This window comes from Centropristis striata, chromosome 7 (assembly GCF_030273125.1).
Source record: "Centropristis striata isolate RG_2023a ecotype Rhode Island chromosome 7, C.striata_1.0, whole genome shotgun sequence".
NCBI classification, from domain to species: domain Eukaryota; kingdom Metazoa; phylum Chordata; class Actinopteri; order Perciformes; family Serranidae; genus Centropristis; species Centropristis striata.
The window spans coordinates 16,507,232-16,520,858 of record NC_081523.1 but is presented as its reverse complement, the minus strand read 5'-3'; the positions used below and the strand labels follow the sequence as shown (position 1 = coordinate 16,520,858).

Sequence of the window (13,627 nt, the reverse complement as noted above, 5' to 3'; positions counted from 1 at the left end):
TAATTTACATTCACTCAAATATCATATCAAAAGAAAGTGTTTCATTCTTAGTGCATACATAGCCAAAATAGCATGTGTATTATTATTATTATTATTATTATTATTATTATCCCAAAAATATATACACAATAAAAAAATAAAAATAATATAAAATTAATACAAAAAAATAAAAACAAAAGGACTAGCCTGGTAGGTGAATATGAAGGCCAATAAAATAGTTTGTGGAAAGGAATTTTTAGTGTTTGCAATCATAAAAACACATTTATGTGCCCAAAGGCACCTGCGACTTCCACTGAGCGTCCGAAGGATCTACTGCAGTAATTTGCACCTGCTAGACATCATTTTTGTTGGATGACACTGAAAAGGCTGCCTCGTTGCACAGATTTATAAAAAAAAAAGGGAAAAAAAAGAAAATGGAGTTCAGGCACATATACCTCCAACTGGGGAAAAAAAAATCCTGATTACCCTTATAGGCCTTGTAGCAACAGACATTTTGAGTTGTTGAGCCAGTAAACCATGAGGCAGTACACACAATACCAGGACCCTGAAACTGAGCGAAAATGGTATTCAGCCATAATACATTTTATTATTTACAGCTGGGCTTTTCCCACTGATAATTTTTCCGTGTCCACGAAGAAGGTCTGTTGACACTCCCCTTTCCCAATGCCACTTTTTGTCCATTATTTCATGATTATTTGGGGCATTGTATGCCCGATATAAGATACTTCCAGCAGAGAGATACCAGAAAACAAGGAAGAGAGATAGTTGCAACACACTGGGGACATTGCAGCATTGCCTTAGCTACAGGTTACCCCAGTTTTTGGTAACTTGTCTAATCACACATTATTTAGGAATATGTACCACGTAAGCACAATATAAACTGAAATATTTAAAGGCCTTAAAAGCAGATTTTAACTTACAAGACAAGACATCAAGATTATGTAATAATGCAGACATTTATATTGTGCTTTGGCTGTGTATACAATATTGCCAGATAATTAAGCAATTTATTAAATAACTATAAATTCATTCCCGTACAGAAAATCTTAAGGCCCTCTGAGAGTGTGGGCCAGAACAGTTATCGTATGCCCGTGATTCAACTTTTCCAGACGCATTAGATCCCTTCTAAAGGGATCTAATCTTAGGAGTTTGTTTTGCCAATTAATTTAGCAGAATTTAGTCACAATAACAGCCAATGTTGCCACTGCTTATGTACCTTATTTGTATACATTTGAAACATTTCTGTTCCATTTTATATGCAGCTTTTATAACAGCTTTCAAGTTTTTTATCAATCAAGGATACACAATACTGTTTCTGTATGCTGCACAACAATACAAACATGTCGTATATAGCTTCACTGTGGTCATTTTGCAATTTAGCAGATATCACAGTTGCATTGCACATTTAAGCACTGTAAACAAGCACATCTTACCACTCTATAGTTCCTCTATTTGCCTGGAAAAACCCTGTTTGGATTATTTTTTTTAAAATGCACAAAAGCCATTAGCGTGACTGCAGAGTGTGAATCAAATAAGGAAGCAAACGTGATCACTCCAGCTGTCATTGTTGTGTGTGAAGACATTAATAATTCATAGGAACTGCATAGGCCACAAACCCAGAGAAGGTCTAAATCAGCTTCATTAATGAGCTCCAAATCCAAGAACTGGCTCATTCTTCAACAGTCAGTTTCTTTCTTTTCTTTGTGTGTTTTACTTTCCCACCATAAAGTAAGTGGTCCATCTGGCAAGGAGCAGAGCCCCAAACAGCACCGTGTAGCTGAAGAGAACAAATTTGAGCACTTCCTTCAATGTCCGGAGGAAGCGGATAAACAAGGGGTCCACATCCAGAGGATCCTGCTGCTTCTTCTGCTTGTGACCGGGTTGAATCAGGTGTCCCATGTTCTCACCACCACCCATTCTGCAAAAAATTAAATGAATAGTAAACAAGACATACATAGGTATACATAAATACAAACATATATGTATATATATATATATATATATATATATATATATATATAGGGTATAGCATTTTAGGAGTGAAGTTCAAGCACTTTAAAGGTACCTAAACCAATATGTTTATCATAATCTATATGTTATCATTACATTTAAAGTGTTACATTAAATGCAATTTGAAAAAAATAGAGTTTACAGAATTCCTCTATACCCACAGTAATAAATGTAAATTGCCATTTTAATTATTTTACCAGCACTTCAAGTTGACTTTGATTATTTGTTTTTATGCTTGCTAATTTCCAGAGTAAGGGATCATCAGAGGATTTATCAAGCTATGAAAACTGAGTTAACACAGGAAAATAACTTTCCTTTTTTCTGACAAATATGACGGTAGGATCATTTAATTTCAAACAGTAAAATATTTTTAGTTTACATGAGTGATTGTATGGACAAAAACTAGATTATGTCTCAAATTATGCATATTTCAAGGAGTATATTTGTATCTAAGCATATTCCTAACCTTGAAAACATTGCCGTTCAAATTGAGTAAGCAATTAAGCATTTTGCAAACTTTTAAGATTTTTTATATACATTTTGTGTTTTGTTGTCATGCTTACATCAGTAGGGAATTTATTTTAAATTATTCTTATTTATTATTCTTATTTCATTTTTGGGCTTTATGTATTATTAAATGTGTTCAAGTATATTTGTATTAGAGTGCGTATTGACTTGTTTTCTACCACTGTAGAAGCTGAGGAGGCTGAATTGTCAAAAGAAAGACTTCATTAATAATTTATCAGTAAATTGCACTAAGTGGGTTCAGTATTGATCTGCTTTGTTTGTGTTTAGTCCCAAACAGAACAGACAAGACTGTTGAACATCCTTATAATTCATCTGTCATGATGTCATCTTTTCAGTGATATGCAGAGTGCTGAGTAATACTGAATATTATACAGTATATTCTGCAGGCTGCAGAAGTTACAGCCAAGCACCAAGTGAACCATGTGGGAGTCAGAATAAATATCATCATATTGAATACAATCATGCCAAGAGATACAGAGTTATAGAGTTGTTATGCCACACAGAACAAGTTGTGTTCATACAGTTTTAGACTAAAACATTAACGAAGCTCAGATATAATTTATATGGGATAAAAAACTTAAAGCAATCATACCTTGGTGTTGTTGGAGGAGGTCAGGAGCTAATCCTAAAGTGGGCTCCTGTGCTTCCAGCCCTGAAGTCCAAGTTGCTGTGTTGTGCCCTGAGCGTTTCAAGCCCTTATGGCAGAGGAGGAGCCAAAAGCAATAACTGATCAGGGATCTGAATCCCCTGGGACTGACCTAATGGGAGTTTAAGTCTTCAGTGCACCTGCTCCTCAAACAAAGGGATTGTAGTGTAAGATTCAAACAAAAGTCACAGAAATAACTATTTATAATTCACTGAATCAAAGCAAGTCTCTAGCCAATCAACAGGGAGGAAATTAAAATAGATTTTCCCTAGAACAAACTCTCTGAGTGCTGTCAGCAGGTCTCCATATGTTCATAGTGTAAGGCACGGAGAAGGTATTGACTGAAACAGAGCTCAAACACCCTGCTGGAGCACAGTTACCCTCTACCGGAACATGGAGCAAATGGCCTCCTAATTCAATCAGTGTCCTGCGCTGTCAAATCATGTGCTGCCGTGGGCTGAGCTCTCCAGACAGCACAGAGCCATTATCGGCTGATCAGGAGGCCTGTTACTGCGCTAATTGCTCCTTCAGAGAGCTGGAGCGCTGCTGACGGATACACTCCCATGATCCTCGCCTTTCATCTGCTCTTCCTGATCACTATCAGCTCGCCTTTTCCAAAAGATTATCTGGTAAACAGTAAGCAAAATGGCTCACGACATGACCAAGTAATTCAAGATGAATTTTAGTTAGTTAAGACCTTTATTTGTGTATTTTTCAGCCCAGCAAAAGCCACAGAAAGCTGGCAAGAAAAGGCATAAAAAAACTGAAGTGTGCCTTTAATCAACTTATATATGACATCATCTAAAACATCCCGATACATACATATTTACAGGAGCTCCATAGCAGAGCAATGACCTCAGTGATGGAAACGCAGCCAGAGGACATAGGCGTGTACGTAACTCTAAACCAGCTTTATATTATATTGTCTCGGTGCAAAAAAACAAAAAAGGACTGGAAAAAATATTAAAGGTGCCCTGTGGAGTTTATGACCACTAAAAGTGCTATGGACGAATGTTTGTACAAGTGGTTTTGACATTTTGTTTGTGTCATGCTCATGCATTAGGCAGCAGGTGACATGATACACATTCACTGACAGTTTCACACCACTTCACTGGTCTGTTGTGGGTGGTGGCACTGGACAAGAGTAGTACAGTACAAGAAGCAAGCAAGAGAGCATGGATATAACAACGCACAATTTAAAAATAAAAATCAGGATGAACAGGAAGGCAATCCAAAATCTTTTTAAAAATTAACAACATTGAAGGATTTGAGCCCAGACGAAGACCTAGTGGTCAAGACATGTCGGGTTTTTTATTGATTTAGTCACTATAATAAAGGCTTTAAAAGTGTTTCCTTACTCATTTGTTAGTTTCTCTTAAATTTGAATTGCCTGGTTTCAAGAGCAACAAACACATTTTTGATCCGTTGTTTAATATACAGAGCAACTGGTCATTTATTTTTCTTTTGAATAAATCAGATTTGCAAATGTTATAAAGAAGGAATTACATTCAAAATGTTGTCAAAGGTTCAAGGAAACACAACACACGTAGGTCTGTAACCTCGAATGAAGAAAAGCAAACTCCACAGGGCACCTTTAAAGGGCCTGTTTTTGCACAGACATCAATGAAACACCTGCAGTACACTGATATTGACATGTAAAAAAAAAAAACAGCAGCTGAGGTTTTCTGATGGATGGATGGGGTGTTTGATGTGGCCAGGTGTACATGCAGGTGACTCAGGAGGTCTGGGATTCAGGCCGGTCCATGAGGGATTTGATCCAAGTTGTACCGTTCATGAGTTTTGTGGTGGCTATAATGTACTCCATCCCGCTGTCTTCCATTTGAGAGAGGAAGCGGAGAGCAGCTATTTCTGCGTACGATACTCCGCCGAGGAAGAACACCAGCGTTGTCCGATTCTCCCCCTGCTGACCTGTGACAGTAAAAGGAGAACAACAGAATGTAAAAGCTGAATCAACCATTAAGCAATAATTCTGCCACGTCTTGCTTCAACTCTGAACCCCACCACCAGCCTACAGGTTATAAAGGCAATGATAAATGATAAAAATCACCAAAATCATACCAATGAACTGTAAAAACACAAATTATTGCATGTGTGACTTGGCTTTCATCACTAAAGATAACCAAATCGAAGCTGAAAATAGTAATATTTCATCAAAATCGCTTTTTGTTTGACATGTCTCGTTTAAAATTTTGCCAAAAATGAAACATTTGCACTACCCAAACCTGCAAGAAACCCATCAATTCTACATTCCTCAGCACAACTAGCAAGCCATGAATGACTTGACTTGTTTAAACATGTTTTAATAGTTCAATAGCAACCCCCCCCCCAATTCTTTCCAATATCCGTAATATTCATGGTAAAAAAAAATGTTGTACTGGTATATATAGGTTTCATTTTTTTAAATTTTCCGTAAAATAAATGATCAAAGAAATTGTGTCTTTTTTTAAAGGTTTATGGCATTCATTTAACCGTAACGCTGCATAAAAATATATTTTTGAGTTCTCCATCGAGGTGCAGGACTTAAATATTGCAATGAAAATTAGGTCACAGTGAGTAAGGAAAAATTGCCCTTGGAGTTCAGCTTGGAGTTCAGAGGGTTAACAAAATACAAGTGAGCGAACAAAAGGGCCAAGTCCCTTCTGCTAAAGCACCAAAACGAAATGAAATGTGAAAACACTAATTAAGCCGTCACCCTCCCCTTGAATTAGAGTCCTCTATTATCACCTTTAAAAATCCAATGTAAGGCAGGCATGTAGAAACAAGTCAACTGTCTAATGCCCAAACTCGCAATTCTAATTAGCACATTTCAAATTGAGTGTATAATTAAATTCATTATTCACATCAGTGTAACACCTACTACTGCCAGTATGAAAAGATGGAAGAAAGCTGCAGGAAAGCACTGGTGATCACTGACAAATGAGGCACAGTATGTTTATCTAGCCTTCTCTTCAACACAGACACCGACAGTGGCTCTGTGATATTGTCAGCTTTGTGCCATCAATCTGCTGCTTCTCAGCATTTGAACACAACAGAAACAAAGCCTGTGTCTTATCTATGTGTGGCAGGCAGGAGGCCGTTTACTTTTACTGTGTTTAGCGAGCAGCAGGACAAACAGCAGACTGAGTCTGTATTGGTGCTTACGCTTCTTGTGAAGCCCGGCAGGCAGCTGTTGTCTCTCCTCAAAGTGTGGGCCCGGAAGCATCTTCAGCACCTCTTCGATGCTCCGCCACCCGGGCCGGGCTAACACCTGGGTCAGCCTGATGCTTAGTGGAGCGTAGCCACTGTACACATAGGAGATGTCGTTGGGGTTCTGAGGAAATCAAAGAACACACAGTCAGAACTGTTCAGGTCCTGCAAAAGCCCTCCAAAGTGCATAGGTTTAAGGTGTAACTTTGATATTTTTCAACCTATTTCCCCATGTTTTTGTGTCTAAATGACAAATGGAGACAACCATTTTTGAAATTGGTTCAATACTGAGCAAGAGAGCTGCAGCCAGTAGGTTTCAAATGAGTGATACAAGTGCTTGTTTTTGACACAGATTGTTGTTATACATGTCTGACAACCATTTTTGGGAACTAGTGAGCTACATGTAATCAAGCTAGTAGCCAAACTACATTTTACAGAAGCTTGCTGGTAGTTCAACAACATCCATATTTGCAAAAAAACAAGCACTTTAGTGGATGCAACGTCATAGAGATGCTACGTAACAAACTCTTATTTATGTATTTTTAGCCCAGCAAAAGCCACAGAGAGCTGGCAGGAAAAGATTAAGAATAAATTATTATCCCCATTAGTCACCCATGAGGATCCTTACTTACTTAGGATCCAGGTTGAAAAACACCAAAGTTCCCCAAAAAGTTTTTCTTCAGTTAATAAATCTTATACCTGTTCATTGGCATCCTCCATCCACAGTTTGAGTGTTTTTCTTATAGTTGGGTAGTTATTTCTTGAGCTCGTCTGTGGCTTCAAAAGACCCGCCTTCTCCAGGTTATTCAGTGTCAGGATGTGTTCATATCCATAAGTCTACATAAAGGACACAAAAGGCAACAAAACATTAAACACAATTGAGTATTTATTTGAGGAAAAAGCCTCAGTAAGTTTGCTTTGTTAATGCAAAATTAATGCACATTATGAGCACAAAGAAGAATAAATCTTTGTGCCTTTAACTTTACCTGGAGAATCTCTCTTTTATAGTAGTCGAACACCTTCTGCTTGAGGCCATTGTTGCACACTGACTGCATGCACACCAGACGCAGAATCTTGATCAGTGGATCCTTTTGGGCAATAGAGTCTTCTATATACGTGTTCACCTGGATAGTAAAATAACATTCATCAGAAATACAGCGCACCCATAGATTTTTGTATAAATTCTCATTTGAATAATTGAGGATTTCAGAAAATTGTAGTAAAATGGTACATATCTGTGCATATTGATGTGAGACTTATAATCATGAGATTTGCTTTAGATAAACAATATGTAGATAGATGATGAATACCTTGTCTGTGTCGACTCCAGTCATAAACTCCTGCTCCACTGTTAGATTATCAAAGAAGGCCTCAGATGCTGAAACAAGAGACATTAGTTGGATTTATATCACAATATAACAACCCTAGATGACACATTTAACATGAAATACTGGGAACTGATGGGTCTCTGTAAATACTATTATAAAAAGTTTGGTCTTTACCTGCTCTATATAAAAAGAGATTGTACAGTCCTTTACACAATGAGAAATAAAAGAGGCACAAATTAAGGTTTTATGAAGCTATTCCAAACACCCAAAAGGACTTTTTAACCCTATAAAGCCTGAACCGTGAAATAATTGCCAGAAAATTATATTTTTTTAAAACTTGAGTATTTATTGAGCCTGCTGACAAAAATAAATAAATAAATTTGCATATATGAATTCTAATTTGTATCATTTTTGATACATCAGGTCCTTTTGTGCAATTTGTTGATCACAGTTTGTTTTTCTTGAACTAACAAAAACATAAAACCGAACATTTTTATCCTATTAAGACTTTCCTTTTAACATTTAATTCAAATATGCAAGAAAAAAATTATTTATCTGCTGATATGAAGTTTTCACCCAGCAATGAACCTGTATCATTTTTGCTACATCTGGTATTTTTGTGCAATTTGTTGCTCAGTTTGTTTGTTTTTAATCTCCAACACATGTATACATCAGGTTTTTCAGGAAAAAAATATATCAGACTGATGATGTAGAGGTCTCAACAACTTGTGTATCAAATATGATACACTTGGCTTTATAGGGTTAAGTTGTTTGGGTGATTTAAATTATCACTACAAATTTGGTGAATAAAAAATAAAGATTGTGTGAAGAAAATATGTTGTAAGATAAAATGTAATGCAGTTTAAGCAGGAAAGAAATGGGTTATCTACGCACTGGTGATGTCTTTGATCAGCTCTGCTATAGAAGTGTGGTTAGCCAGCGAGCTTCGAGCTGCCTGCATGTGGGGCAACTGAGACACAAACTGCTTGATTTCTCCCACTGTTTTAGCATTGTGGCGCTCCTGAAAGACAAAAAAACTCCATCACTTTACTTCCTGAGCTACTGATGTTTGATACTGCAGCTCAGAAAAACAGAATTTAAATGATGGAAAGTAGTTTATTTACCACAAAAAGTCAATCATAGAGCATGTCAGTAGATTTTTAACAAGTTTGGACATTGCAATTGAAATGTAACTTCTATAAAACATATAATTACCTTTTTTTCCTATGTATATCACCACAAATTCCCTTCGGATCAAACCTTTGTAATAAAAGGCATCTTTCTCTTTATCAGTGAAGAGCAGCCGGCTCTTACTCTCTGCTTTCCAGGACTAAAACACCTGTGATGTTGCATAATTTTGCTTATCAACAATTTCTACTGATTTAGTTTCCATTTCAATCGATAAACCTGAGTTCTGAGCCGATGAGAGGACAGTAATATGTTTGGCCTTACAATTAGTACTTCATGCTATCAGTAGGTGATTATTATCACTTCCCTAACCTAATGGATTTCTGTTATGACCTTTGTGGTAAAATGCCACAGAGATTACAATCAGATCAGATCAGCTGGGATGTCTGGAGGGGATCCAGTGCAACTCACTGGATAATTCCACTACAATTCTTCAACATTCTTACTAACAATCATTACACTATGATCGATTTAGAGCAGGAAAATATGTCAGAGCATCAAACATGAGACAGGACCAACCTCAAAGGCTGCTGAAATTATTTTTGCCTTCTTGCTGAGCGCTGCTCCGACAGCATTGAAGTTTTTGTCCCGTATTTCTGCGTACAGCTCCTCTGCTGAGTTCAGCTGTAACTTCTTGGGCTCTGTGGGTAAATCTTTACTCGCCTCACCTTGCTTCTTCTGTGCAAACTTCTCAGGAGGCAACTTGACATAACCTGCAAGTCACGGGGAGAAAAAATATGGGGATTACAAAAACAGGAAACACACAAATACATGCAGACTGGAATTTAATCTCGAAATCAAAATAATCTTTTCCCAGATTGAATTTGTTTAAATATTGTTGGAAACATTTGAGATAATGCAAGTACATAACTCAACAAAATACAGCCATGGAAAAAAATGATTAGACCTCCCTTTTTCTGCCTGGTACACCTAAAGTTACATTTGATTTGATAATAATCGGAATCATTATCAATAAAACCATGGAAAATGTCAAGATATCAGCTCTTAAATTAAACCCTTATGAGCTATTTTTGTTATCATTATATTAGTAAAACAAATGTACCTGTAGTTGTACCAGGCAATCATTTAAACATTAAATTGAAGAAAACAAGGGTAGTTTAATATTTTTTCCATGACTGTATATAAAATAGGTCTAGTTGTTTTTAGACATTTTAATGTGGAAATGTTACATATTATAGCTTTAAGAAAACTGCAACAGTGCATTCACATAAGACTAACATTCACACATTATGAGACAGAGTGTGAAAGGTTTATTCGGACCGTTAGTGATTCCATAGATCTCATCAATGAGACCCTCGTAGGTGAGCTGTGTGGCCAGAGGGGTGAGCAGGTCCACATTACGGTCCAGGAGGAGCAGAGTATCGAACACAGGCAGGATCTGATTCTGACTGCCGGCAAACTCCCTCTTCATCCTCAGCATCATGTTGGCAACATGCTGAGAACAACAGACAATTTCTTTCTCAGTCAAACTCCTCCTACTCGCCTGGCTGCTGTTGAGCCTGTGCAATTAGCAGCTCCAATATAATATTCATCATCAAAAAAAATTATTCCTTGCACCATGCTCACCCGTGCACAGTCTCCTTTCCCGTATATCTGTGGAATGGTGCCGTACAGTGCCTGTAACGTCATGAGACCTTTGGCTGTGTGGTAAAGGCTTGTTTGGTCATTTTCTAAGTAGCACTCCTGTAAGAGATCAGAGAGAGTAAAAACACTAAATGGCCGATAGAAACACAGCTAAAAAAAACCTAGATGAGGAGTGAAATTCTAAATATTTATTTATATTTCAAGAGATCTTTAGAAATGGGTGAAATATACTAAAGTTTAAAATGATTACGGATACATTAACAGGCTTGTTGAACTTTTACTGCACACATTTGAGACTAAAACCATTAAAATCAGTAACATGTTATGCTATCTGGAAGGGCTGCTGTTCATTTTGTAAGTCACTAGATATGATCATGTTTGAAGCTTAAGTTTGAAGTTATGAGGCTTCACATTTTCCGTGCAAATTGCAAGAAAAACCAAAAGCTTTATAAGGATTCCCCCACATCTTACAAATCTTATAGTTATCAGCTGTTTGAACTCTAAATATCACTTCATAACAACACTGATGCTTTCATAGAGCAGCAGAGAGGTTGATATATATCTGGCATGTACAAGTTGAACACACCCTAAATGCGCTTTCGTACTCCATGGAGAGCAGGTCGCCATCGTAGGGGATCAGGTCCAAGATGTACTCGTCAATATTGATGAAAGAGGCCAGCACACCCTGCTCCTTCAACCGCTGTTCACACAGCATGCTCCGCCGAGGCACAAACAAAATGTGGAAGTCTCGTGCCGAATGCATCTTGTCCTCACTAAAGGCACACAGTCCAGGACAAAAATGTTTAATCATTATTCTCATTATTAATCAATGCAAACCAGTATTTGTTTTACTGTACCTAGAAGTTATTAATACCTTCATTAGTCAATAATTCCACACTGTTATTCTACTTATTCATTTTTGTCATCTTTAGCTGTGGTTGTGTACCTGTGTGGTCATCATATTTTAATAAACCTGGTTGTAATGTTGAGTTTATATCCCTCCAAAGATTAATAAAGTCCTCTATTCATCCATATCCATACTGTGGACAGATTTGCAAAGTGACAGAAAGGCTCCAAAACAATTTAAATTGTGGAGCTAATAAGACACATGCACACACCTGAAGACATTCTCAGCGATGATGTCCATGAGCTCCAGTCTGGGACGAACAAAGAAGATGATATTTTTGACGTCGGCAGCCGGGAGCCTGCCGCTCTTGAGGGTGAACATCTTTTCCACTTCATGTTCCTGAAAAAAATCAATAACAAACATATAATACGTTAGGCATCTACATATAAGCTAAAAGTTAAACATATGGTAGTATATTACTGTGACTTTTGATACATTTATCTGGGCTTACATTTACGTTTTTTCCATGTTAAGTCACACTGCAGGTTTGGTAGGATCTTTACAGACAGCTAAATGTTTGCTCTCATTTGATATATTTCAGGACTTAATTTATAAGGATGGTCTGTCAAGGAAGGTGTCAGATAAGGTAAACGTAATTATCACAAAACCATTTATCCTCTATAAAGTTATCATCTCAGTAGGAATAATCAGTCTCTTTATAACTTACATCAGGTCATGTCTAAGTCTCTCTGATATTATAGTCCTTGCAGCTCAAATTCTTTGTTTACACTTTCTTATTTTGACAACCCCGAAATGTTAAATTCGTTTCCCTTAAAGGGCCAGTTCTGCCCAACTTCTGTATAAAAAAAAGTGCAATTAAAACAAAAACAAACCAACAAAAAAATAGACATTATCTGGGCCTTGTCAATCACTCACCTTCAGTAGAGAGTACTGAGCTATCAGTCCAAAAGGTCCCGTCAGATATTCATCCCAAACTATGGCCTAAAGAGCAAAGGTACAGAAAGTTATGTATATTAGTGGCAATACCTGAAAAAAGTCATCTCTATGCGGAAATGTTTGCTGTCATATAATTTGGTGATGAGCAAATGGTTTTAATAATATATTAATATGCACCTACCCTAGAGAAAAATACAACTAACATATAGGCTTGTAGCTTTAATGCCAGACTTAAATACACTTAAAACATAAACATATCTTAGCATAATCATGTATTTTGTAAGGTGTGACAGCTCAAGACTAGCTAAGCTAACTGTCAGCTCCATGGATACGGATAACTGTCGCTCTTTCCGCCATGTTGTACATGTTTGGTGTGTTTTCGCTACCTTGCTCCCCGCACATTTATCCAAAAACTCGCGAAGCTCTTTTCGTGCTGCTTCTCTCAAAATGTTTAAATTCACTCTACCGTACGATAGGTGGGCAGCCATGTTTCTAGATCAGCAACACACACAACAAATCAGGTGACCACAGCGGTGAAACTCAATCACGTGACCAAAGAGGCTACAAGATCAAGATGGTTCACTACAGAGACGATTCTTGTCAGTTCAACAGCAACGTGCCTTAAAGCTGCGGAGTGGTGAATGCACTACCAACAGGGTGAATAATCCATAACTAAGTTTGTATAAGGTGACGAACCGAAAAAGCGAGCTATCATTTGTCATTAAGTAATTCCAGTGTTACTTTTAGGCTAAATAATTTCTCTAAGTTAAGCTAAAACATTTTAAATAACATAACTTGTACTGTAGTGAAAATTGTTGGATCAGAAAGCTATGTAGTATATTTTTTTGCTAACTAACATCAGCTAGCTAACAGTTAACTTGTCGTTTCTGTTTGACAGGGTGCTAAAATAATAATTTGACACATTTAAATCAAATGTTTTAGCGACATAACTGTATTTGTTAGCTTATCAGCTGTTGGTTGTATTTAGTGATACAGGTAGACAGACATGGCAGCAAAAATATGAATTTCAATTAAAAAATTGAGTATAAATAAACTTAAATAATATAAAACTCTAAGAAAAAACAACATTGTTATTCTTGAGTTTACAGTGCTAAAATAATAATTTGACATGCTTAAATCTAATGTTTTTAGCTACATACGGGCGTTTTAGTTGCTTTTCAGTCCGTTGTAATTTGACAGGTCAACAAAAAAAGAATTTAAATGAATAAAAAACAATGATAATTTAAAGTAGACTACAATATAAATAAACGTAAATGATATAAAATTATAAGGAAAAAACATTAACAAATT

The 13,627-nt window shown here is 36.8% G+C and overlaps 1 protein-coding gene across 1 annotated transcript; it reads right to left on the bottom strand.

Annotated features, from left to right (window-relative positions):
• Positions 1 to 3,864: 3,864 nt before the first annotated feature.
• On the bottom strand, positions 3,865 to 12,857 carry vps33a (VPS33A core subunit of CORVET and HOPS complexes). Its single transcript, XM_059338012.1, has 13 exons — positions 12,703 to 12,857; positions 12,296 to 12,361; positions 11,631 to 11,758; positions 11,099 to 11,285; positions 10,495 to 10,611; positions 10,189 to 10,363; positions 9,427 to 9,620; positions 8,614 to 8,740; positions 7,702 to 7,769; positions 7,378 to 7,515; positions 7,091 to 7,228; positions 6,347 to 6,515; positions 3,865 to 5,113 (listed from the first exon to the last, which is right to left on the bottom strand). The coding sequence occupies exons 1-13, from the start codon at positions 12,802 to 12,804 to the stop codon at positions 4,920 to 4,922; spliced, it is 1,803 nt and encodes a 600-aa protein (XP_059193995.1). The 5' UTR covers positions 12,805 to 12,857; the 3' UTR covers positions 3,865 to 4,919.
• Positions 12,858 to 13,627: the final 770 nt, after the last annotated feature.